Raw genomic sequence first — 24,026 nt, forward strand, 5'->3', positions numbered from 1 at the left:
TACAGCTAGACGATCACTCTGAGTCCGCGAGCTGCCGTCTGGCCAATCAGGAGGAAGCGGGTAACGGTCGGGATTTGAATTGTCGTTGGAAAACAGCGGCAGATGACAGCAGGTTGTTACGCTCGTAACTAACGCAAGCCAGTTTATTCACTCGGGAACAGGATTATAACTGAGATAAGATGTCCAAGAAACAAATTTTCTATTCTGACAAGTACAACGATGAGGAGTTCGAGTACAGGTACGGCACTGTTCAAGTTTTCTATGCTGGTTTTATAGGCTAACGTTAACATAAGATCACGATTTCTCAGTTCTCTAGCTTTGTGGCTCATCATATAACTTAAGATATACTGCCAGTTTATTTTTTGATTGCAACAGATGAGTTAATTGACTATTATAAATACATCAGTATTAAGTTACAGTTTTCCTGTAGAATCAAAACATCATCCGGCTAACTGTTAACCATGCTAACAGGCTTATGCTAACCTCGGTCTCATTAATATTTAAATACGTGTCTTTGGACGTGGCAGATTGTTTCAGATGTGATCCTATATACCTCCTTACAGGCATGTTGTGCTTCCGAAGCAGCTGTCTAAACTGGTCCCCTCCTCCCATCTGATGACAGAAGAAGAGTGGAGAGGACTGGGGGTGCAGCAGAGCCAGGGCTGGATCCACTACATGATTCACAAGCCAGGTGAGTAACCAAGGATCCAGTGGACAGGCTTCTGAATAATGTAAAATCTGCTCTGCAGAACTTACTTGTTGCTCGAATATTGCTTAGTGTTCTAAATTTCTACAGTCGCATTTCTATACAAACATATAAACTGGAATTTTCTTAAAGAAATCTCTGAGCAAACCTGAGATTTTGTCATGAGAACTATAAAAGCAAGTAAAAATGTAACATTCAACCCATCATTTCACAGAGGCAGAGGGTATTCAGTGCTCTATTATGTGCTGATGTACTGTTTTGTCTTTAGCAAAGATCAGAGATTTTATGGACAGAGGGGCACCAATGAGGCTTTTCCTGGATGCCACTGTTTTCTGAATTTCTTTGAGCTCTGACCAGCTTGTTTTCATCATATCAGTTTTTTTCCTAAAGACAATATGCAAAGAAGGAAAAATAATAATAATATATTGTATATATATATCTATATCTAGCTATCTATAGATAGATAGATACTCTTTGAAGAATATAAATTAATGAGTTACAACAACATTTAATTTCCCTTTGGGATTAATAAAGTATTTTTGAATTTAATTACATTCAGGCAGAGGCTTTTCAATCAACATAGAAGCCCATGATAATTACAAGATTATCTTGTTTGTGCATCATAGTATGTGTCCCTCTGATTCTTTTTAAGTTCTTAAGTGTGTAGAGAATGCATGTTGTTGGTAAATGTATATAGAGAAAATACATTTGGGTGTTCTGAGTTTGAAAGCGAACAAGTGGAGTTGGTGAGTGTCTTGTTTCTTCCCAACATATAACCATCATTGATAGAAACCCATAATGGGGAAAATTGTCCCATTCCAATCTCTGGCCAATTGTAAAATAAAACTAGAAACTGGTGTCAGCCAAATTGGTGTATTTCTGCTTAATCCACCTTTACCTCTCAGTATAAAGTTATACGTTATCTAGCTTTGATGTAACATTTTAGATCAGGGGTCTCAAACTCCAGTCCTCGAGGGCCGCAGTCCTGCAACTTTTAGATGTGCCTCTGCTGCACCACACCTGAACAGAATAATTAGGTCATTAAGGCTCTGGAAAACTGATCTACACAAGGAGGAGGTCATTAAATCATTTCAATCCAGTGTTTTGTTCCTGTGGCACATCTAAAAACTGCAGGACTGCGGCCCTCGAGGACTGGAGTTTGAGACCCCGGTAGATGTCGTTGATGATGAATCCAACTTTTGTCCTAAGCCAACAAATCAGTTGGTATCATTTCATACCAATTTGATGTAGACATTGAAACAAATTTGCGTCCTACATGAAAGATGTTGGAGTTAGTTGAGCAATTCCAAAACTGTTTACACTCTAATACTGCACTATTTGTGCTAGGCTTTACCACGCAGTGAAGAGCACACCATGGTGGATGTCGATGATCTCACATAGTAGTAGTAGGGAGAACAGAAGCACTCTGTTATTATTAAAATAACAGGAATCAAATTTTTCTGCTTTTACATTAATGTATTTTTGGAGGAAATACCTTCATTTAATATTATTCAGTCTTTTCTTAAAATTTAAGGTTAGAATTTCAACTTATTACAATTCAATAATATTTTTAACAATGTGCAGAGATTTAACCTCCTTAAATCTGTTTTTTATGTTATTTGTTATGGAATCCCACTTCCCACATTGTGCTCACTTTAAAAAAATTTTTGTATAAAAGAGTATTTATACAAACTCTTACTCAAAATTAAGGAAGAATCATACTTTAACAGGTAGCAATCATACTTGTTACCTTTTCAGGTAACAAGAATCATTATGTAAATGAAGGGATTTACCATAATTTACTGATTGGAAACATTTCTTATTTCCATCAGTTTAGTTTACACCGTAGATCAGAATAAACCACTCACTACTGGACGTCTCTCATCATATTAGGCATGACTTGGCTTTTATGTACCTGAGGACAAAATCACACTACAAATAAAATGTTCTGATTTACAGTGTTCTACACAGTCATAAAAAAGTGCAAAAAAAAAAATTATTAAATTTTCAGAACTAATAAAGTATGAAAAAAATCTTTGACATGGTTACTTATTCAGTTTTCCCAAAAAATAAGTCTAAATGTCTACAAATTATGGGCTTTTTCTTCAACAATTTATAAATAAATTCAATTCTATCTTTGTTTTGTCACATCACAATTTGATTTTAACATTTTTACAGTTACTATTTTTGGTTTTCTAGATCCTATCTGATAACCCACACATTAATTCACAGCCAGAAACATGGGTCTGTGTCACTGCTTTTATGGCCTCAAGACAACTTTCAATCTTGGATTCCTAAACTTAACACGATGAGATTACGTATTATGCAGCTCATTTTTAAAATCTTCAAAACAGAATAAATTTATCATGGATCAAAACCACCTTATAGAGTCAGTAGTAAATTGGAAAGCTTAAGCATTATATATTTTGAAATGGAAGTGAACTTAATAAGTTAAGAAATCATAACGCATTGACATAGAAGTCCTTTACCAGGAACTGAAAACTAACTCCACTGCTTAGTTCATGATTTATACAGACCTAAAAGTCTAACTTCAAGAATTTAATGTCCACAATGTTATGAAAACTGAAATTGATTATTATTAATAATGTTTTTTTTATTTTAAAGAATATGTTTTTTCATTCTTAAAAATATAGAGTCTGCTAAAAATAGTTAAAATCTTTTACTGAGTTTTTTTTATAGGGTTTGGGAAACTTTTCTACTTGGCTGTGTTTTATTTTTTTTTCTACATTGTTGACTGTTAAATCCCCTGTTTTTTGTCACTCCCTGTGAGCAGAATGAGCCGTATTGCTAATTATGTTAAAGCAAAACCACACAAGACTGTCCTTATTTTATCCTCTATATAATCTGATTTGTCTTGTCTTCTCTTGCTTTGACTGTGCAGAACCACACATACTCCTTTTCAGAAGGCCTCTTCCCAAGGAATGAATGGGAACAATCTTCAAGCTGTAAAGCTCCTTTGCATCATTGAGCTGCACTTCTCTTCTACTTATATATCTCTGAAAATGTTCTAATGATTTTTGTAGAAACCTTTCCATTTTCCTTTCAGAATCCCTATATCTTTTTTTGGCTTGTATTGCGAGGCAAGCTGCTTGTGTTCACTGTGAATAAAAACCTTGTATATGCTATTATATGAAGGGGAATGTTTACTTGTCTGTTGTACACTTTAAACATATTTTTAATGTCTTTCCTTGTTCTTCAAGATGCATTTATGTAGTGAGTGACTATAGGGTTTTTTTCCTGTTAAACTTTTGTTTGCGTTATGTAAATTCGTTATTAAATGTTCGAAATGTTGCAAACAAGTACCTTGTTACTTAAAGAACAAAATAAAATGTTAACTGCAATATGTTGTTGCTTGTTCTTTTCTTCTTTTTTTTTTTTCAAATTCCAGGCTTGTTTATTTGACTCTGTTAGTCAGAAAACCCGACCACTAGTGGCGTGACATATTCTGAGTGTCTGACCCCCATGGAGTATGCTGGTGCTCTGGTCTTGTGAGCCGTGACGTTCTCGGGGTTATACGTCCCTGGACCGGGCTTTTTGGTCTTGTCTTTGGGTACGTCGTGACGTCCCAACATGGAGAACGCAGGCTGCCGCGGCCGATACACACTAGGGTCCGTACTGTTGTATCGGCAGGGCCCGGGAGTCTTGGCCAAATCTTCAGATGGTCCCCCGGTGCTGAAAGTACCCGGCATAGTGTAACTTGCGCTGGCTCTCTTATTTGGGATGTGAGATCCTAGGAGTGGAGGCAGGCTGTACTTGTTGGGAGCCGGGACCGGGTCTACGGTACGGTAGCGGGTACGACGGCCCATCGTGTAGGAGGGCGGTTTGCGCTGCAGGTTGCAAAGTGGAGCTTTCTCAGGACTGTATGTACCAGGTCCAGGTGTGCTGAATAACTCTTCTACTGATCAGAGAACAGGAAAATATAAATACAAAATAATAATGGTGGAGTGTAGTAGGCCTGTCACAATAAACATTAAATCAAATTAAAAGAAACAATAATTCCCATTTGCTTGATGTATCGTTTTCCCTCTTTTCTTTCTCTTTTTGCCAAAAACTGAATGATCGTCAGTCTGGTGTTTTGGTCCCAACTAGCCTTTTTTTGAAAGATAATTTTGTTTACAGAGACTTTGTAATTCATTTTATTTGTTGTTTTCTTTATTTTAGATCATTAAATTGTCTTCCAGTTCCAGTCTTTAAATGTTATTGATCCTTGAAAATGTGCTCTTGCGTCATTGTGCCATTATTACTATTGGCATTACTATTACTATTATATTACTTGAAAATGGGCTCAAAACAATGATATTATCGTTTATTACAATAAGTTCTGGGACAATTTATCATCTAGCAAAATTTGTTATCGTGACAGGCCTAGAGTGTAGTTCATATAGTTCAGACGTAACAAATGAAACTTAATTTCTGGAAAGATCCAAAGGAAATATAGATGAATAAAATGTATTAAGAGTTAACATCCATCCATAAAGAGTGAGAAAAAACTTACTCTGTGCTTTCATTCTACTCAACATTGAATATGCAGGTGTGCCATCCTTTCCAAAGCGAGTGATTTTTGCATCAACATGATACAGAGGCCCTGGACTGGAGTCGAGAGAAAGCACTGCAATAATAAAGTAAAATCATTCAGAACCCGCTTGACGTGAGAACTATGAAGTGCTATCTCCCCCTAGGGGTACAGAGCCATTACTACACCACACAATGGAGTACAATCTGGTGTGAAGGATAAATCCTGGGAAGATGAAATCAGTTTTAGAGTTGCTGTTTATATATAAATACATGAAGAAGCATTTTGATATTAACTCAGATGTTTTCACTTTTTTTTTTACCAATATCTGACCAGATCATTTTTGAACCCAGCGCAATCTGACTGTATGTAGCGTGACAGTGAGAAGAAAATAAAAGCATCTCCACAACATTAAACCTTTTTTTTTTTTTTTTTTATTTTCTTTTGGGTGAAAATGTTTGAAAACCAAAATCGCTTTTCACATGTTTTGGAACATGTGAAAAAGTTTAGAGACATACTGCATCTATAATCCTGATGCCACTCACTGTTATTACTGATCCTGCCGTGGAAAGAGTAGGCCGGGCTGGTTGGTTTTGTGAAGTCGTGGCCAACAAACCCAATGGTGGGAGGCAATCCATAGCGCCCAGGTCCTGGTCCTGGAGACAGGTGTCTGATGAATTTGCTCATACACAACCTCACGTAATCTGTATACTCTATTGCATTCACAACACAAATGTTTAAATGCACAGCTACAAATAAAAACCAATAGTAATTTATTGTGTACTGTAGCTTTGTGAAGGGAGAGAGTTTCCATTTGACCAACTTAAATCCTGACGAATTATTGTTAAGCAACTGATTCTGCTCCAGAAGATGTGCGCTGTGGAGCTGCAGCAATCATTTTTCTCAGAACAGAGCGAGTCCTGGCAGGTCGGCACACTGTGTATATTCCCGCTTTGCTCATGTCAGTTAAGTAACCAAAAGTGACTGCAAGATTTAATGCTAATGGTGTTTATATGCACACACACACACACACACACACACTATAAAGCTAGATAAATCAATATCAGCATTAAGATTTATTATTTCAGTCAAGCACTCACCTTTCTCCTTCCCTGCAATTGCTGGGTATTTCTTCTCCATTGGGCTAAGGGTCCTTCAGGATTTAAAAACTGTAGCAGCACTACAAAGATATTCATGCAACATGTCAAACTGGATGGAGGTGGAAAATAAAAGAATTTAAAAAAACGCCAGAAAAGCGAGTTATGCACCTCATTGAAGTCAAATTATCATGTTAGCCAAAGGTGAAGCAGGGTATGCACCAGATGAGCATCAGCGGTGCATCTTTCTCTCTACTTTATCCCACCATGGAGAACTTTTCAGCAGCCATTCAAGGTCAATCCCTAGTTTTTCTCTGAAACAATCAGGAAACCTGACACCAGTAATGCACATCAAAATGACAACAAAGCGCTAGACTCCTCCCTATAGCTCAAATTGTAACCCTCTGCCAGCTTGCCTCTTTTGTATCAATAATTCGTCCAAAGCAGCTCAGACAGGTGAATAGCCTCAGTCCCAAAAGGGTCGGACATTTATAGGTGCACTGAGCTGGTACTTAGAAACAATGTCATCACTCTGATTCACTCTCATGTAATGCTAGCTGTCCCCTGCAAAGCATGGAACCAAGATCCCCGTCTCCCCCTTCCTCTTTTCACTCTTTCTGCTCATTGGAGCGTGGACGTGAAACATCACTCTTCAGCCATGCATGCAGTTGCCACAGAGACTGCCTTGGGTAGCGTGTTGCAGTCAGCCCCCCTGCAGTGGAGGCTTGTTGTCTAGAAATGTTTTGATCAATCGTGAATGCTTAGATACAACAGATGCAGCAGCCACAGAGTATTTGTCTGGTGTATCGGACTTTCACTTTTGGAAGTTGAACCAGCAGCCTCTGAGTTTATCTTCTTATAAACATTTGGTTACACTGTCTTCATTGTGGCTGAATATCAGCAGCACACTAGCTATTTTTTTTATTGTATCTAGTGATTAGAGACACAGAGGTCTGACCTGCAATTTGCTGGAGGTTGAGGTAACAGAGGGGGCCGACAAGTGACAAGTGCAATCGCTAAACATTAAACTTTAACACGGTCTAGCTCCCTCTCAGCTGTTGCTTTGGTGACATGAAAACAAAAATGATGTACCTCCATATTTTGAGGTACACACTTCCAGTTAGAACTTTATGGTCATCATTGTCTTGTAATTAATTTACAACAGCTTTCCACAATTTGAACCAAAAATATGAAGCTAGTGTAGAAATGAAAAGAAACTAATTTTATCAGTTCTTCTGTTTTCTACAGCAAAATGACGCCAATTGAACAAGTTATTTCTATTAAATATTATTGTTATTCAGAAGAAGCATATTTTTTGGTCACCAAAGTTTTATATTATTCTTGAACTATACTGTAAAATTACATTTTATTTTGAAAATCAAATGCAAAAATGGCTCTTTCGATTGTAAAGGTTGCTGACCCTTGTTCTACATACAACTAACCCATTATAACATTGTAAAATGTTTTTATTTTTAGTTTTTTGCCTATTCATTAAAACTAAAAAAACTAAGAAATCACATTTAAACAATTCGCAGCCTTAGCTACGCAGCTAAAAAAAAAAAAAAAAAAAAATCTGTTCCACATCCTTCAGGTGATTCTACAACTTAAATGAAGTCCACCTGGTAAATTCAGTTGACTGGACTTAATTTGGCACACATCTTTCTATATAAGGTCCCACAGTAGTCAGACCTAATTCTAGTTGCTGAGACGCCAGTGTCATTGTACATAATCATGAAAGTTTTACATAAACTTTGAGTCGGTGCAGGTCAGGAAAGAAAGCTACATCCCAAGAGAAGACTGATATTTCTAGGTAATCTTCTCAAGAAATTAAAAGCAAGAAAGGTTTTGTATTCAGACAATTGTTGCCAATAGCAAAACCTTTGGAACAGACAAGGTGAGACTTTCAGGCCAAAGGTCACTGTACAAATGTCAAGCATGGCGGCATCATACTGAGGGACTATTTTACAGCCAGTGTTGGAATAATAAAGACAAACAACTATCTCGCTATTCTTCAACTCAATCAAAACTGTTTTAGGAGGAAATAGAGCAAATTAACATTAACCTCCTAAACTTGCTCCATTCTTGACTGTGCTTTAAAGCCAAGCACATGCATAGACACCAACTAATTTAAATCCACTCTAACAGTTCTGATAAAACAATTGGTCAAATATCCAACCAAAAATACCCCCGGAAGCTAAGGAACAAATTGCTGATGTTTATTTTTGACCTATATACAATTGCACTGTATATGGATTAAAGAAAACCCACCATAAATTCAATCCTGGAAACAAAAGCCTGGTTTGTGTATAAATTTTATTCTTATTTGTTTCAAAAACAGTATTTGATATGAATCAGGATTACATTTGGTCAAATTTGGTACATTTACATCAATCAGTTTCCTCAACATCCTTTAGTTGATCGACAACAAAATAGCTTATGATCTGTACAATCAGCTTTCCTGGCATGTAAGGTGAATGGTGAGAGATGGTGGTTGAGTAGTTTCAGAGACAAATGCAGTGTCCAAATGCAGCGGCGTTCAAAAGTTCCAGTAACATCAAAGTCTGTAGTTTGACAAGACCTATCCCATGTCGCTCTCCCTGTTTATGTTTCCTGTCTCTTCAAAGCTGTGCAACAAATAAAAAATGAAGATAGCATCTTACAATGAAAAAGTACATCAGCTTATGTTTCTGTAAAGCATATGGTTAGCATATGTGTTTCTCCAGCAGCATACCAGCACAATAATTTTAATCAGACCTTTCAGTTATTCGGTGTTAAAGCCAAAAAAGTGTTTAAATAAGCACATCAAGAACCACAATGGGAAAAAAAGTAGTCTGTGTGGGCAGGTAATGACTTTAAAATAGAAATGAGGAGTTCTAACTACAAATAAATACCACAGATAGAAAATATAATAAAACATATTGCTTAACATTGAGTGTAATTACAAACTAGTGATTATAAACGCAGGACACTGGATAAAGATTCTACGTTGACTATTGATGAGTAAAAAGGTCCGGAGGATTCTAGTTTTAAATCATTCTCATTCACACAAAAACAGACATACATGATGAAAGCATCCACTCTGACTCCATTCAACTAAAAACATAAACTCAGTTCCCAGACCACACCAACTTTCTGTCCAAGCCAGTCTGCATAGTCTCCATTTTCTTTCCATTCACAAGCATATTCACAAATATGGTACAATTTTAAGGTGGGCGTATGGCTTCGGTCTGTGTATTTCTGTGGACGACAAAGAAAAGAGGAGAGACGACTTTGTTACAAGAGTACCTCAAAAATCATGCAGGTAGTTCCAGTCAGAACAACCAGAGGAATATCAAATTCAGAGACACACATACCATCGCTCAGGGGTGCTCTTTGTGTCCATTGTGGGTAGCTGGGTATTTGCTTGTAGGGGCACTTTATGCTGCACACCTCCCCCACCTTCTGGTATGTCAAAATGGTCCCCTCCCTCTCCATCAGCAAGGAAAGGATCAGAGTCATATTCGTAGGAGTAGTAGGACACCTCTGGCATGGAGCCTTGTTCCTCTTCACCTAGAGGGACAGACACACATTCAGTTAAATAAAAGCTGATGATAGACAACTATGGCCAATGATTGATCACAATATCCACTGTGTAAAGGAGAAATTAAGTTGTTGAGCAATAAATTACCGTCTTAGTAGCATTCTAGAGTAGTGTTTATGATTCTGTGCCCAGAGTCGCTGTGTCCAGTTGAGCTTGGTTTAGCTGCAGAATCATTTCTCCAGAGATGGAGACTAATTTAAGACTGCTGTTTGTGCAAAGGGCAGGGAATTATGAGACAGCCTTGATTATAAAGGTTCATATTTAGGATATTGTATACAAGGACTTCCTAAGATGGAGTACCAAATGTTGACCAGGAGGGGACCCCCTTTCATAAGTTGTTTGAGACAGCATGTGACTAAGTCTATTTTTCTTTAATGTTTTATGTGACTAGAGGTATTAGAGTTTCACTTTAAAGTGACTCAGATGGAACATTTTGCACAAAACACCACATTTAAGGACTTGCACATGTAGAACCCAAAACAAATGATAAAAGAAATACCATAGATCAAATAAAGCCTTCAAGTCTGTATTTGACTGTATGTTGACCGCTGCAGCAGGTTCATTAATAAGACAAGTCTGCACACGGAAAGTAATTCCAGAGCTTCAGCTTCCTTCGGTGCGTCTCCTTTTCTTGGCCGAACTCATCTTTACCTTTTGCTTTCTTGTTACCACAGAAGACTGAAGTTTAATGGTTTACAGTGACAGTGATTTTACAGTTTATATAATAATAAATCTAAAGTATCACTATAGCTGAATGTTTGTGTCAGTGTGGCTCAAGAGACTGCAAAATACATGAGATATAATAATTAGCATTTTGCATATTTGCTTTTGATTGCAAGCAACAGGCATATACCTGCATTTGTGCACTGCATTCTTGTGTTGAGCATTTCGCTTTTGTACTGAGGGAGACCTTTGACTGAGAGAAGCTTTGTGAGGAGCAGCTACTGGGAGTTAGAGGCTGAGAAACAAGTCAGAGCAGGTCACACGACATCAAACATGCATGCACAAATGCACACCTGGATACCGCTAAGAAACTGTAGATAGGACTTAATGTTATGTGCCCCAAAAAAATGAACACCCCTTCACGCCCCCCAACCCCCCACACACACAACATTAAGGTGTTAGAACTTGACACTTTCAGTAATGTGTTTTCATGCTGTCATTGCCAAAAGGTAATACAATTACATCCTACATCCACACAGTGAAACATCTTTTCAGCAATTCTCTGGTTGCTTATCAGGAGAAAAGGTAAGCTTCCTGACAGCAACAAGCAACCCCGGTGTGTGAAACTTATCCTCCCATTTATCATACTGATTGTAGACGTGAGGTGGTGGCAGGGGAATGTGCCGCCACACACCTACGAATCAGTTTAACCCTAATCTCCTCACCCCTTTTCCTTTGTGTCTGCTCCTTGTTCTCTTGTTTACTCCTGCTTGCTTCTCTTTTGACTTTTTTTATGCTTTGTCACCCAACAACCATAAACTTAATTTATTGGTATTTCACTTGACAGACCAACACAAAGTAGAGAATATTTGGCAAGTGGAAGAAAAATGATGTATGATTTCAAAAATGAATGACTGAGATTCTTGTTCAATCTTCTTTGCAAAATACACCTGTCAGACTGAATGGAGAGCCTCTGTGAAGAAATAAACATCTTGCCACAGATTCTCAACTGGATTTAGGTCTGGATTTATTTGTGCCATTATAACATGTGACTATACTTTACTCAAAGTATTTTTTTTTCTTTGCGTGCATGGAAGGTAAGCCCCCTGGCCCAAATCCAAGTCTTTTGCAACTTCATACAAGTTTTGGTTCAGTTTTGTTCTGTGATTTGCTTCACCCTTCTTTCCATTAACTCTCACCAGCTTCTCCATCTCTCCTGATAAAAAGTATCCTCACAGCACGAGCTGCTTTCACCATGTTTTACTGTGTTGATGGTGTGTTTAATGTAAAATACACAGTTACTGTTCTGTATTATGGGAAAAGCTAAATTTTGGTTACATCTGACGACAGCACATTTTCCACATATTTACCATGGCTTGTTTGGCAAACTGCATTATAAACACAAAGGTGTTTATGCATATAGTAAACACCTTTGTGTTTTGCATATTAAGAATGTGTGGAAATATGTTGTAAATGTTAACAAAATGACATTAATCTGACATGACAAGCTGCCTCTGATTGATAAAGAAAGTTTGCACAAGCAGAATAACGGCCTCTTTTAGTAAACACAGCTGCTGATTCTTCCAGACGTGAATGTGAAGAATCAGGAGACAAATGTGGATGTGGTGTATGAGGAAGGTGTGGTATGGTTACCTGTGTGTACAGGCACTGAAGGTTGTTCAGTTTCTTGGTTCACCACTGGCTGGTTGTTTATAGTGGACTTTCCTTGACAAACACACACAGAGAAAGACTTTAGATCATTCACATAAATGTGGCTTCCACTTTGCCTAAAACAAGGAATGCTGGTGTTGTCCTCAGCTCTGGAGCACCTCACTGATAAACAGCGAGGTTTGCTTAGTCCTAAGAAAGACTTTCGTCAAAATGTATCCCTCCAAAAATAGAAGGAGCCAAATCATGAACAGTTAAACAATAACAGCCTCCTTTTCTTTCCTCAAAATGAGGAAGCCGTGTAACAAATCTGCCCCTATTGAAGCATACACAAACAAACAAGGTCAGGGAGCGCGTCAGTCCTTTTGATCATTTACAGCATGAAACACTTGGCACAGGCTCAGGACTTTTCCCACCAAAGTTTTGTCTATGCCTTTTCCCCAATCTGCTCCGCAACATGAAGGCTCCTTTGTTGTTGGGCTGTGCGTCGGAAAGGAATGTGACGAGGATTTCTGAGGAAGGACAAAAGCACTCTGTCATTTGGAGAGAGCCCTGTAATATGACGGAGAGCGAGTGAGGATTGGGGCGCAGGGGGGTAGAAGATGGGTAGAAGTTTTTATTTTCCTCTGAGGACTCGTCCAGTAATCAGCTCGTCACCTGAACAGCTGTTTCCTGAGCTCAGATCAAGGCTCAGACACATTTACAGGTGCACGCACATATTGACAGAATGAAATTGAGTTGCAAAGCAAAGTGTGTACGCAGCAGTCTCACATGGACCAGATATGCACATGGACCAGTAAATAAAGTATTTCTGCTCCTTGAACGTTTTCATATTTTGTTACGCTGCAACCACTAAAATCTGAAAACTGTGTGAATAAATATTTTTGAGCCAATATTTTATATAACCATCTTTCTCTGTAATAACAGCTGTAAGCCTTTTGAGGTAAGTTGATTCCCGCTCTGCACATCTAATGATGTTTTTCTCTATTTTTAATTTTTTATAAATAGCCCAGTCACATTGGATGAGCAGTGCTTCTTAGCATCAATTTCTTACTCACAGATTCTAATCAACTGTTTTATAAAAATGTATTTTATAGCTGTAGTCATCAATTCACCACTAGATTCAATACAGGATTTTTTTCTGTACCATTAACAATAAGATAAAACATGATTTTATTTTATCTGTGTGTATATTTAGGCTTGTTGTCTTGACGAAGGTGAATACCTAACTCATCTCTAAAGTCTTTTGCAGGATTTGTCAGAATTCTGTCCAATATCTTCCTGGATTTAGCTACAGGAATATTCAGTTTATATAAGCAGCATCACTGTCTCTACTGAAGAAATTCATACCCACAGCATGATGCTGCCACCACCATTTTAATGCAGGAATGTGGGCTTAATGAAATGTATGTTTGACATAACAACAACCATAACAACCTTTAAGGGTATTTATCTTTAAGGATATCAAAGGCACCTTTGATCTGACAATGAATCATGTCAGATTGCATCTTTTTATTTATTGAATATGACTGTATATTTATCTTTTTCTTCTAGTTGTATGGTAATTTAAATTTGATCATAAATGTTCACATAAATCTTTTATTTATGTGAGTGTAGCTTATTTAGGTCCTCAAGCTCTCACTTATGAACATCTTTCACTGTACCAAATAAAGGAGGATAAAACAGTAAAAATTAAAGAACCATATAGCCTAACAAGTAAATATCATTTAATTCTAATTATGTTCTCATTGGTTAAAATATATTTTACTAGTTGGAATTTAAGATGAGCTACTTTTTTAGTTTTAGGTTTCATGTGTAATAATTTGTGTATAAAAAGTAACAACTAGAAAGTCCACATGCAGTATTTTGAGCACTTACTGTGTGAACACTGGGACATGGGGACCTGTTTGATGCGAGTCCCATTTCGACAAGAAGACACCTCCATCTGACACTGGTTCTGGTAGAGATGCCCATCCGACCCACAAACGGGCTCCCCGTCGTAGCCACAGTCCCTGTAACATGTGCAGCGCTCAATCTGCTCCTGCTCCAGGCAGCATAATACATTGTTGCACTGGTTTCCCTGTACAAAACCTACAGAAATTGGTTAGATGACAGAGGAACAACTAAGGTGCATGAAAATCATTATGCATTTGTTGTGTTTCTCACCTATCCACTGATTTGTTGAACTCTCGACCTCATTGCAGGTGGGCCCATCACAAAGCTCCCGTGCAAGTGGGCTGCTCTCGCTAACGTTGTAGAACCTGGTGGCCTCAAAAGCTGCATGACAAGCACAACGCAACACCATATTTGCTACTTTGCAACATGAAAAGTTAAAAACTTGGCAAAGAAGAAACCTTAGTCAACACAGGGAAAAATTTAGATCCTTTGGTTTTTAACACTTTACAGAAATGCACCAAAAAAATTTTTTTAGAGGCATACCTGGTTCATAGTAATCATAGATCTTGACCGGAACAGGTGCTGTCTTGCCCACAATGTATTCCCTGATAGCTTGGAAGGCCACACATGTCATACATTGACTGGGAATCTAAGACAAGAAGTAGCACATACATACACATGAGCACTGTTGCACAAACTACAGATCTGAAATTTTGCACACCTCAGAATCATTCAATCCATACCTTTATTTCTACATACCTCATCAAAGTAGAACAAAACCTTTCTGCCATTCAGTTCATATCTCTTCAACCCCACTCTTTTATCCATCATCAGCTGTAAAGAGATACAGAAAACAATTATCTGTCAAAATTTGGATCTTTTTATTGTAAATCGACACAAAACTATTTGTACACTGAAGGTAATTTGAGATGTAATTATCAGGATCACCTCAGGCAGGTATAAGGTTCGTATGTGCAAAAAGTTAAACTACAGACTTGATAGAGCGAGTCAAAAAGTTAACACATTTATTGCACCCATAAGAAAGATATGGAAAAAAACGTAAACTTCCATTGCAGACAAATTTAATCTTAAACAAAAAAGAGAGAAAAATGCAACCTTTATTTTGAGCACATCTATTTAATGTGATACCTTTTTCACCATCTCATGAAAAATGTTGTATATATTTAGCAATAAATCTTTTCAGCAAGCAGGCAAAATATAATTAAAAATAACTATTTACATTGCATAATGTTTCAAATTCACAAAATTACTGTTACGACTGATACATATTTTTGCTTGATTTCCTAATCATGCAAGTTGAAAATTGTCCAAGAGAGATAAATAGGGACATTTGCAAAGAAGTTGAAAAGCAGATATCTGCAGTTTGAAATCAAATTGTGATAAATGAAAATGCATAAAATTCATCTTAATAGATATTAATAGCAATCAGCACCACAGCAAACTGGACAGCTCCACATCACCCCAGCCTAGTGCTACTTTTCACACAGAAGAAAATATATTTTCTGTGAATAAATGTTGTAGACCCATAACCAAAGCTTTAAATAGTTCCTATTGTCTACATGCCAATTTAGAGACTCTACATGTTTTATTACCACTTGTCTGAGTCATGATCTTCAACTCAAGCTGCCCTTGTGGGAAATAGAAAGGTGACTGCAAGGGCTCTCCGCAGAAAATGACTGGCAAATATAAAGAGTAATGAGCACACTGTTGTGAATCTGTGTGAAAATAATAATAAAAACATCCCATAAGTTTGTTCCCCCAGTCAAAGGTGGCAGTCTTGGGACAGTGGGGGGTTTATGAGGTGCTCACCTGGAGCTGGCGCCACAGAGACACTCGTATGTAGACACACTCTAAAAAAAAAGCATTGTTTGTTCATATAGCAACGCAAACCGGTTGTGAACGTCCGCAACTCAAACACTAAATTCACAGCGTCCTCTGGGCTGTTAATCACAGCTCGTTATGTCGGGGTGACAGGAGCCCTAAGCAGTTACTGGACTAATCATTTATGTCCACAGCACCTATGAAATAAGATGAGGCCAAGCTGAAGCCAGGGTTGCCACTGTAAACTTGAGGAATGTGAATGGCAGTCAGCAGTAAAACCCAAGGGAGGCCAGCAGGGGTTTAAACTCAGCTTGTTAGGCACCACCACTCAGGTCAGCCTCCAGTGACATACTGACAGCATGCTGTGTGTGTGTATGTGTGCATGTTTTACATTGCTCCAGGTAGCCACAGAGGTGTCTCTGTAGTAATGGAAGCCTGCAGACTGAGGCCCTATTACAGCCCAGTAATGAGGGACATGCTTCTGACGGGTGACTGGGGAGCTGACCTGGATTCAGCCCCAAAACCTACTCCATACTAGCTGCCACCTTTCTAACTACACACATTCCTCAATATACCAATGCAACCAATGTCTAATAATGCTTTAAGTTACTCATTCCTTGCCTAAGAAAAACAGATTAATTGTTTGTTAATGTGTTACTGCTTCCAGCTGGGTTGGTATTGCTTTTTTAGAGTAAAAAGACCAGATGATTTACAGCCGCGCTATGTGTGTGTATGCTACACCGTATGTCTATAAAGTGTTGGTGTGACTTCATTGAAATGTTATTTTATTATTTTTTTAAATCTGCCTACTTTTCACTGCCTTTGGAGGATCGACCATTTCTTTTCTCATTGGCCTTTCAGTCCATGTCAGTAGAGAACTCATTTCACTGATAATAACGCTGTCTTACTATCTCCAGCAGCATCGTAACATAACCTTTCTTGTTGTTCTGAGGTTGATACGACAGTGGGATAAAAATACATGGTTCCTATTATACAGTATAAAGCGAAAAACTTGTATCATTGCTCTGTTACTCTGAGGAACAGCGACAGTGAGTGAAAGGTGTGCATGTGTGGCTGAGTGATTCCATACTCTTTCCAGGCTTTCAACATCAGCTCTGAAACCAGAAATCATGGGAACTTCTATGACTGCCATGTTGGATGAGCCTGAATGGAGCCACCTAGACCAGAAAATTAGAAAAATAATGAACAAAATCATTTTTTTCCCAATCAGCTCTGTACACGGGAACACTATGAGTCTCTACCTAGCGCAAACTTCTAAAGAGATGTGGAAGCTCAGTTTGTCCTGGTGGGCCGCCGGGTCGTCATCGTCAATGGGAGCCCGACGCTTCCGACTGAGCTCAGAGCGGTTGTCAGCTCGGCTTCGGGAACGTGACGCAGAGTGCTTGGAAGTAGAAGATGAGGAGGAGGGCTGTAGGCGTCGCTCCTGTAAAGGCTCTTTCAGATCCACATTGAGTTGGAAAGCTGGCTTTGCTACTGGGTCAGGCACGTTATAAGACACGTCAATCTACAGGCAGACCAAAATAAAGAAGCAGAAAACACTTCAGACAAACCACATCTTTATAAACATATAATATATTTTTTTAATTATTCAGATCTGGTCTCCTCTGATTGGAGCACTTTATTTCACATGTTTGCCATATCCCACAAATAACTTGTGGCAAACAGGACATTTTATGTCTTTTTTTAACCCAGGGTTTCTTTTTGCCAATCTCCCCATCCCCAAAAAAGCATGGAGTGCATGACTAACAATTGTCCTGCATGTCAACCTAAAAAATAAGATTCTGCAGCTCTTCCAGAATTACCTCGGTCCTCTTAGGGGTATAAGATATGAATACTTTTGAAAAGCATGGTTTAGAAATTTGAAAACATACTAAATGATCATTTTGACAGTCTGCTTACAAACATGTGCATGTGGGGACTATTTGATTGCCCAGCTCTTGCATTTAATTATGGCCCAGATGTGGCTTGGCTAACGGGCAGCAATAGATGCACAAAAAAATGGGGATTGAGTGAAAGTTGTTCTTTTTCATTAACTTGCTGCAGCAGCATTTGACACACCTCTTTTTGGCAGATCAATGTGAGCCATAGCATTAGAGCTTCAATTTAGGTAATTTTCCAAGACGGCAAACAGGCATTTACACAAGCTTGAGTGCATCTAATACCTGCATGAGACAGCAGCCTTCACCTTTGGCGCTGACAAAAAGGCCTGTGGGGATACTGGGTATCTACAAGAAAAAAAAAAGCAGGAGAAACAAAGAGTCAGAGGGGGCAGGGAGAGGTGACTGAGTCATTTATCAAGTGAATGAATGCTGTAGGCTGCTGCACTGATGCTAGTGGCTCCCTGGCTACTTACCAGCAGCCCTAAATTGCCCCTAATTAAGTTGACACCCCTAATCATAGCAGAAAAAACATGCCTGGCAAAGGAACTGCTTGCATTCTCACCTGAAAGGCGTTGTAGTCAAGGGAGATAAACCTATCACTGTCAAGTTTGTTTAATGTGTGAGTAAACATGTCAGTAAAGCACAGATCCCTAATCAAGAAACCAACAAGATGCATTTCAAAACATCCACCAGGCTTGATTTGTAAAAACAGAACACAGAGATCGTAGCTTGACTGTGATAAATAGCTGTTCATTAATCACTAGATAGCCGTGTATATAAATTGCAGCTTAACTGAATGAAATGCCCCATCCATCTTGGTTATGACATCTGGAACTAATACATAAATTTGATAAAGTGTATTAATTATCAGCATGCCAAACTGGTGTTTCCATTCCATTTGTGTGGAAGAAGAGTGAGCAGCCTTGAAGCGGCAAAACAGGCAACTAAACACGCAGAGCAGTTGTTCTAACCCACATTCACCTTGGCCCTTTGAAGGAGTTTTTTGTTGTCCCGGTTAAGCTCAAAGGCCTCCTGGAAGTCAAGGTTGGTGGAGGCTAGAGAGATGGTGAGGTTGACCCCTCCTATGTATGAAAGGATGGCATACTCCGACAAGGCATGCAGGGCCACACACGTGTCCTGAAGAGATCGGTTAGCACAACATACATTTAGAACAACTACAGTGTTGGTCAAACAGTCTTACTTGTTTTTGTTGTCACACTTTAGTGTTTCAGGTTATCAAAACATTTTTTTTCTTTACATCAGAGAAAAAGAACTTAAAAACGAACAAAAAGTGTTTTTTTAATGAAACATCCCATTTATTTATTGTCAACACTCCCCTACAATATAGCTGGTCAGAGTTGATGCCTAAATGAATAATGCCAAATACAGATCAGTACAATTGGAGCTTAGAGTAAGAGAAATGTTTACCTTGTAATAGGTATAATAAGTACACCCTAACACCCTAAAGTTGCATTTTATCTTGGTGTCATAGAGCAGAAACTCTGCAGTCAGTCTTGAAACCTGAAGTTCAGACACAATCAGTCTGATCTTGAGATATTTTGCAAAAAAAGAGGGGCAAATATTCAAGAGACACACTTTTTGTATGTACTGCATTACAGGATGAAATCTCCAAACCATATATATATATATATATATATATGTATAAATAACCTTTGTCTGAATATGTATGTTTTAATTGTACCTTTAACTTGCTACTGGCGAACCTGAATTACCCCAATGTGGGACAATAAAAGATGCTTCTATTCTAATATAAAAAAAAATAATGAACAAAGTTACCTGTGTGGAGGAGAAACCACCCAAAGCATTCCTTTGCTGGGAGAGCCATTTGACAACAGGCAGGGCAGAAGCAACATCACCCAGGACGGTGTAGGTCAGAAGACCATAGGCTGTCATCTCCACCTCTGCTGACACAACTTGGAACAAACAGCTACATTTACAGACAATTCTCAGGGTTGTTTTATTTGCAGGAATTAAAACTAAAATTAGAACAGTCCAATCACGTCAGTCCCCAGATATTTTTCCAAAAGGTACCTGACTGAGAGAGACCATCGCTGAAGCCCATGAAAGTATCTTCGTCTGTCACCGTGCTGCCAGTCAGACTCCAGTGAGTGAGCCCATCTATGACAACAAATGTAGTGAAATGAAGGGAAACAGTAAATAGACTAGTTTCCAACAATCAATACCAATCTCTTAATTTAATGTTGCCCTAATAAGCGCTAAACATTGTTTCTGTCACTGAAATTGTACTTACTAATTGTTTAATCTACACTAGCCTCAGGTCACATTATGGAAATTGCATTTATAAGATGAGATCTCTGTGGAGTTCTGTACATGCTTTTAATTACTCATCCTCACACTTGGTGGGAGTATTACTGCAGCTTGAACTCAGGTTTTTGTTTCTTATTTTGTTGCTTATTTCTTTTGTAAATATGTTTTTTTCATGGTATGGAACTTGAACTGAATCACAGAGGTAGCAGTACCTTGAGTGATGGCCATGTGGTTGAAGCGACGCAAAGCCAACGGAGCATAAGGGCTGCGAAGCAAAGACAGGGTGTATGCAGACAGAGCTGTGGTGTAAGGGTCGTCAGCAGAATACGTGTTGCTTTCCAAGAAGTCCTTTGCTTTAGCCACTGCCACCTTCTCTACCTGTACACAACAGTAGGGTCAGAAACTCATAGAGTACTGATTAAAGTGATTAAAGTCTGATAATCACATTAACACATTAATTGTCACCCCAAAAACGTTTACGTATTAGTCAGTTAGTCATGACGACACCGATGTCCTTAAGATAGTTAAGGGGTAATGAATAAATCTAATATATATATATATATAAATGACCTTTGTTTTTTGTTATAAGTTATAGTCCATATTATTTTCTTCTTATTTTACCAACTAGATACATGTACTCAAATAAAATGCTAAATTTGTCTGAAATCTTCCAAGTTAGATTAACAAAAGAGGGACCAACAAATCTGTCCACATCTAAAGTTCACAATTTATTCTCCATTTTGTGTTTACTAGCACATTAAGAACCTACTATCTCCTCAGTTTAGATGCAAAAACCTCCGGTTTACTTTTGAACCGACCGCCCGCCATACAATGGCTCAACGGTTCCTTCTGCCCAAATGGAGTTGTTATATAAACACTCATTATGTCCTTAGAAAGTTTAGTTTACTTTCTTTTCATCCATTAGATTATAGTCCTCTAAAGTCATCTTGCTGTAAATGGCAGTGTTGCCTTTTAATTAATGGAAACTGGAAAGGAGGTCAAGGTATGGCTTTGAAGTTAAGAATACCTTTTCATTTTTTATCAACTCTAAAAGGGCAAATACTAAGAAGAATCCCTGTGGAGATAGACAGCAGCAAGAAGGTGGAGAGACAGATGGAAATGGGCCAAAGAGATGAAATTCCAAATAAATTCAACTATTTAGAAAACTGGTAAGAAAAGACAAAATGAGTTTCAAGAATTTGCATCCTGGATATTTATCTTTTGAGGACTGATTTTACTGAAGAGAAGTTTTTCAAAAAAACTCAAGATGGTTACATGTCCATTGAAGAGTGGATGAAAGAGTGAGAAAAGTACTAAAGAGGTGTGTTTTGTGAGGCTAAAACTGTCGCTGCATGTCAGCCTGAATGTTTTGAAGCAGGTACATTAAAAGTGCTGGGGCATAACAAATTTGAGTGGGCCGACTGCCAACACATCCATCTTCACAACTTTCGGGAATGCAGTGATACGTCCATACACGAACCGGCCCGGTGGGATGGGCCTCCTTCGCTTCTTTAAGTGGGTCGGGAATAACTCTGGGTGTTTACTCTTATGATAATAAAAACCTCCTTTAGTAAATTCAACAAAAAATATAAATCGAATTCCACATCAGGAAATTTTGAATCAACGTTGGTTTTTAGATTTGTTTATAACTGTCAAATATAACTCTATTTTTCCATCAGAAAACTCCCTCTGAAGACTGACTGTTAAATAAAAGAAACATGTTTTTGAACTTACCTCTGTTGTTATCCCCGTCTCCAACAGAGCTGCTACCACATAAGCAGTTAGAGATATCTTGCCATGGATACCTCCCTACAAAAAAACCCATCATAAGTTATTACCTTATAAATGCCCTGCAAATCCTCTCCTTAATTATGTACCAAAAAGATGTTGTAAAGGTTATATTAATAAAGTTATTGAAAGTATATTAATAAAGTCATTGAAAGACCATGCTATTGGTATAACATGGTCATACCAATAGCATGACCATGTTATTCATATTCAATCTTTAACATCACTGGCACATTACAGCAGTGATGAATGAGGGGATGGATAGGTGGATGGATGCAATATTGTTTCAAAAGGAACATTATTTCTTTTGAAACAATGTTTCTTGGCAATAACATTTATAACTGTTGGAAAGCCATGTAATTTCTCTTTAAACGATGCCACATTTGTAAAGAAACTGCATTTGTTGAATAGCAGACTTGAACCCACTAAAAACTGCCAAAAAGCTTTTTCTGCAGCGGAGTCTTGCTTAGAGGTTCTGTTACTTGAGGTGATGAGAATCAGGCGCCTGATTAACAGTACCTGTGAGCATCGGTCAAATAGCGTCTGCTCTAGTCTGAGAAAAATCCATGCCATTATGGCAATTTCAGTCCTCCAGAATGACAACACTCACCTCCATAGTGTGGGGATTATTAGGGACAATCCACAAAACTTGGAGGAAAAGAAAATGTGCTGTTCATGCCAGAATGACCAACACACCCAGTGGCTGCCGGTGTGGTTGTGTTGGTGAGGATATCATCACACAGCAATGTGTGATGTCTATGGTATCCAGAATTAGGCTGAGGTCCCAGGCAATTATTCCATGCACTACTCAGGCAAGGAAGTAGTGCATGTAAAATGAAAAAGTTGTTAAATTCCCAATCTGCCATGTACCTTCAAACATCAACTATACAGTCCAATAAGCAACACATCAGAATGAGCTGTTTGGCATTGACAGATACATTTTTCATGGGTGGAATCCAATTTCCTTACATATGAGTCACCATTTGACGAAACACTAGCAAACAAACCCAGATGGGGAGTACTGGAAAGAAACAGGGATTACCTGATTAAGTTAATTAAGTCTTAAATATGACAAAACCGCAGCCAGCTTTCTATATTCTTTGTTGTGTTACTGATTTCAATTTAAATTGGCAGGTAGAAAAACGGCAAACTGCTTTAAACTTACATCCATCCAAACATAGACCTACCTGCAGGTCTTTATTGAGGATGCGTCCCATAGCAGGAAAGGAACCATCTTCTCGCTGATGTTTGATAAGCCAGGACTTGGCTGCCTGGAGCTCTTCAGGGTCAATGAAGATAAATCCCCGAGACTGAGCAAAGGACTTCAGAACAAACGCTGTCAGCCTAGAGGACAGGTGAGTGGAGATGAAAGAGCAGGTAAGAGGAAGAAAAATTAAGATCCTTAATGAGCATTTACAGTACTTTCAAACAAACATCTGTAAATACACATCACCCCTTACAGGACAACAACTAGCATAAAAGTGTTTTTCAAAGAGCCACCCGCTTTCAATTTGTCATCAGAGGACAGGAATGTATAGATGATTTGATGAAATGGAAAGAAGAAAGGAATGAGGAGGGAAGCAGATGGGCAGTTTGATCAGTGCAACTGGATGCAACAGCTGTGCTCTTGAGAATGTGAAACTGCACACAAGCCAATCGAGCATGTTTCTGGTTGGGAGTAAAACATTCCCCAAAAGCATTCCTCAACTTATGAAAGCACAGATCCTAGGGATGAAGGTTTGTGAATCCGGACGGCCTAGGAGTGCGAATGAAGGTTCGTGAGCTACGGTTTCAGTGGGCTGAAGCGGAGGAGACTCTGTGGAGCGATAGAGTTCAGCCAGGTCAGTCCTGGGTTCATGACTGAGCTCATAAATATACATAAACAATAGACCTCCTGGTAGTGAGTGCTGTCTTTGGCCAATAACTGATGTGACAGCAAGTCTTCCATTACAGCAACCCTGACCAGAGTTAGGTAACTATAGGTGAGGTAAGTTGTTTACGAAGCAAAGAAAGAAAAATGAGATGGAAAGGAAGGAAAACACAAACATTCACACTTTACTTT

At 38.5% G+C, this 24,026-nt stretch overlaps 3 protein-coding genes across 3 annotated transcripts in view; 1 reads left to right on the forward strand and 2 right to left on the reverse strand.

Moving 5' to 3' along the window:
- Nucleotides 1-64: 64 nt before the first annotated feature.
- On the forward strand, nucleotides 65-4,068 carry LOC102216377 (cyclin-dependent kinases regulatory subunit 1-like). Its single transcript, XM_005795656.2, has 3 exons — nucleotides 65-238; nucleotides 564-691; nucleotides 3,609-4,068. Exons 1-3 carry the CDS (start codon nucleotides 180-182, stop codon nucleotides 3,650-3,652), a joined length of 231 nt encoding a protein of 76 aa, XP_005795713.1. The 5' UTR covers nucleotides 65-179; the 3' UTR covers nucleotides 3,653-4,068.
- A 61-nt stretch (nucleotides 4,069-4,129) lies between these two features.
- On the reverse strand, nucleotides 4,130-6,803 carry LOC102221361 (outer dense fiber protein 3-like protein 2). The gene is made up of 5 exons (XM_014471382.2): nucleotides 6,509-6,803; nucleotides 6,341-6,420; nucleotides 5,786-5,896; nucleotides 5,223-5,336; nucleotides 4,130-4,625 (listed from the first exon to the last, which is right to left on the reverse strand). Exons 2-5 carry the CDS (start codon nucleotides 6,378-6,380, stop codon nucleotides 4,135-4,137), a joined length of 756 nt encoding a protein of 251 aa, XP_014326868.1. The 5' UTR covers nucleotides 6,381-6,420; nucleotides 6,509-6,803; the 3' UTR covers nucleotides 4,130-4,134.
- Nucleotides 6,804-8,631: 1,828 nt separating this feature from the next.
- cpamd8 (C3 and PZP like, alpha-2-macroglobulin domain containing 8) overlaps nucleotides 8,632-24,026 on the reverse strand; it is a 45,392-nt gene continuing 29,997 nt past the window's right edge. The window contains exons 29-44 of the mRNA XM_023340075.1: nucleotides 23,152-23,308; nucleotides 21,911-21,985; nucleotides 20,389-20,554; nucleotides 19,940-20,026; nucleotides 19,685-19,821; nucleotides 18,869-19,024; nucleotides 18,170-18,232; nucleotides 17,249-17,511; nucleotides 17,077-17,164; nucleotides 14,904-14,978; nucleotides 14,688-14,793; nucleotides 14,415-14,525; nucleotides 14,127-14,339; nucleotides 12,234-12,305; nucleotides 9,691-9,886; nucleotides 8,632-9,574 (exon numbers count right to left, since the gene is read on the reverse strand). Of these exons, the coding sequence (XP_023195843.1) occupies nucleotide 9,574; nucleotides 9,691-9,886; nucleotides 12,234-12,305; nucleotides 14,127-14,339; nucleotides 14,415-14,525; nucleotides 14,688-14,793; nucleotides 14,904-14,978; nucleotides 17,077-17,164; nucleotides 17,249-17,511; nucleotides 18,170-18,232; nucleotides 18,869-19,024; nucleotides 19,685-19,821; nucleotides 19,940-20,026; nucleotides 20,389-20,554; nucleotides 21,911-21,985; nucleotides 23,152-23,308 (1,966 nt within the window). The 3' untranslated portion in view covers nucleotides 8,632-9,573. The remainder of the gene's footprint in view (nucleotides 9,575-9,690; nucleotides 9,887-12,233; nucleotides 12,306-14,126; nucleotides 14,340-14,414; nucleotides 14,526-14,687; nucleotides 14,794-14,903; nucleotides 14,979-17,076; nucleotides 17,165-17,248; nucleotides 17,512-18,169; nucleotides 18,233-18,868; nucleotides 19,025-19,684; nucleotides 19,822-19,939; nucleotides 20,027-20,388; nucleotides 20,555-21,910; nucleotides 21,986-23,151; nucleotides 23,309-24,026) is intronic.

The sequence above is a fragment of the Xiphophorus maculatus genome, chromosome 9, assembly GCF_002775205.1.
Source record: "Xiphophorus maculatus strain JP 163 A chromosome 9, X_maculatus-5.0-male, whole genome shotgun sequence".
In the NCBI taxonomy this organism is placed as follows: Eukaryota; Metazoa; Chordata; class Actinopteri; order Cyprinodontiformes; family Poeciliidae; genus Xiphophorus; species Xiphophorus maculatus.